Source organism: Buceros rhinoceros, unplaced genomic scaffold (genome assembly GCF_000710305.1).
Source record: "Buceros rhinoceros silvestris isolate BGI_N320 unplaced genomic scaffold, ASM71030v1 scaffold36938, whole genome shotgun sequence".
Lineage (NCBI taxonomy): Eukaryota > Metazoa > Chordata > Aves > Bucerotiformes > Bucerotidae > Buceros > Buceros rhinoceros.
The window spans coordinates 1-292 of NW_010425834.1; the positions used below are offsets into that span (position 1 = coordinate 1).

The 292-nt window shown below is 62.7% G+C and overlaps 1 protein-coding gene across 1 annotated transcript in view; it reads right to left on the bottom strand.

Annotated features, from left to right (window-relative positions):
- Positions 1-148: 148 nt before the first annotated feature.
- LOC104497967 (suppressor APC domain-containing protein 2-like) overlaps positions 149-292 on the bottom strand; it is a gene marked incomplete at its 3' end in the record, with an annotated part of 5,306 nt that continues 5,162 nt past the window's right edge. Inside the window, exon 5 of the mRNA XM_010141279.1 lies at positions 149-262. Coding sequence (XP_010139581.1) covers positions 149-262 — 114 coding nt within the window. The remainder of the gene's footprint in view (positions 263-292) is intronic.

The window sequence follows — 292 nt, forward strand, 5'->3', positions numbered from 1 at the left end:
TGCACGATGCAGGGTCTCCAGGTGCAGTCCACACGCCCTTCTCTGGGATGACTGAGGCTGGCCCAGCCTCAAGGAACACTTTCCACTGCCTGGAACTCCTTCCCCCGCCACTCCCCGTGGGGATCTCCTGCCCCCATACTCCGCTCACCTTGGTGAGAAGCCGGTTTTGCTCCTTCAGCATGTTGATGGCTTGCTGGGAGCTCCCGGAGGCTGGGGATGCCGCAGGGACCTGCCTGCTCAGAGCTGAGGAGGGGTTTGCTGACTGGGGAGAAGATAAGGGGCCGGGAGGAGA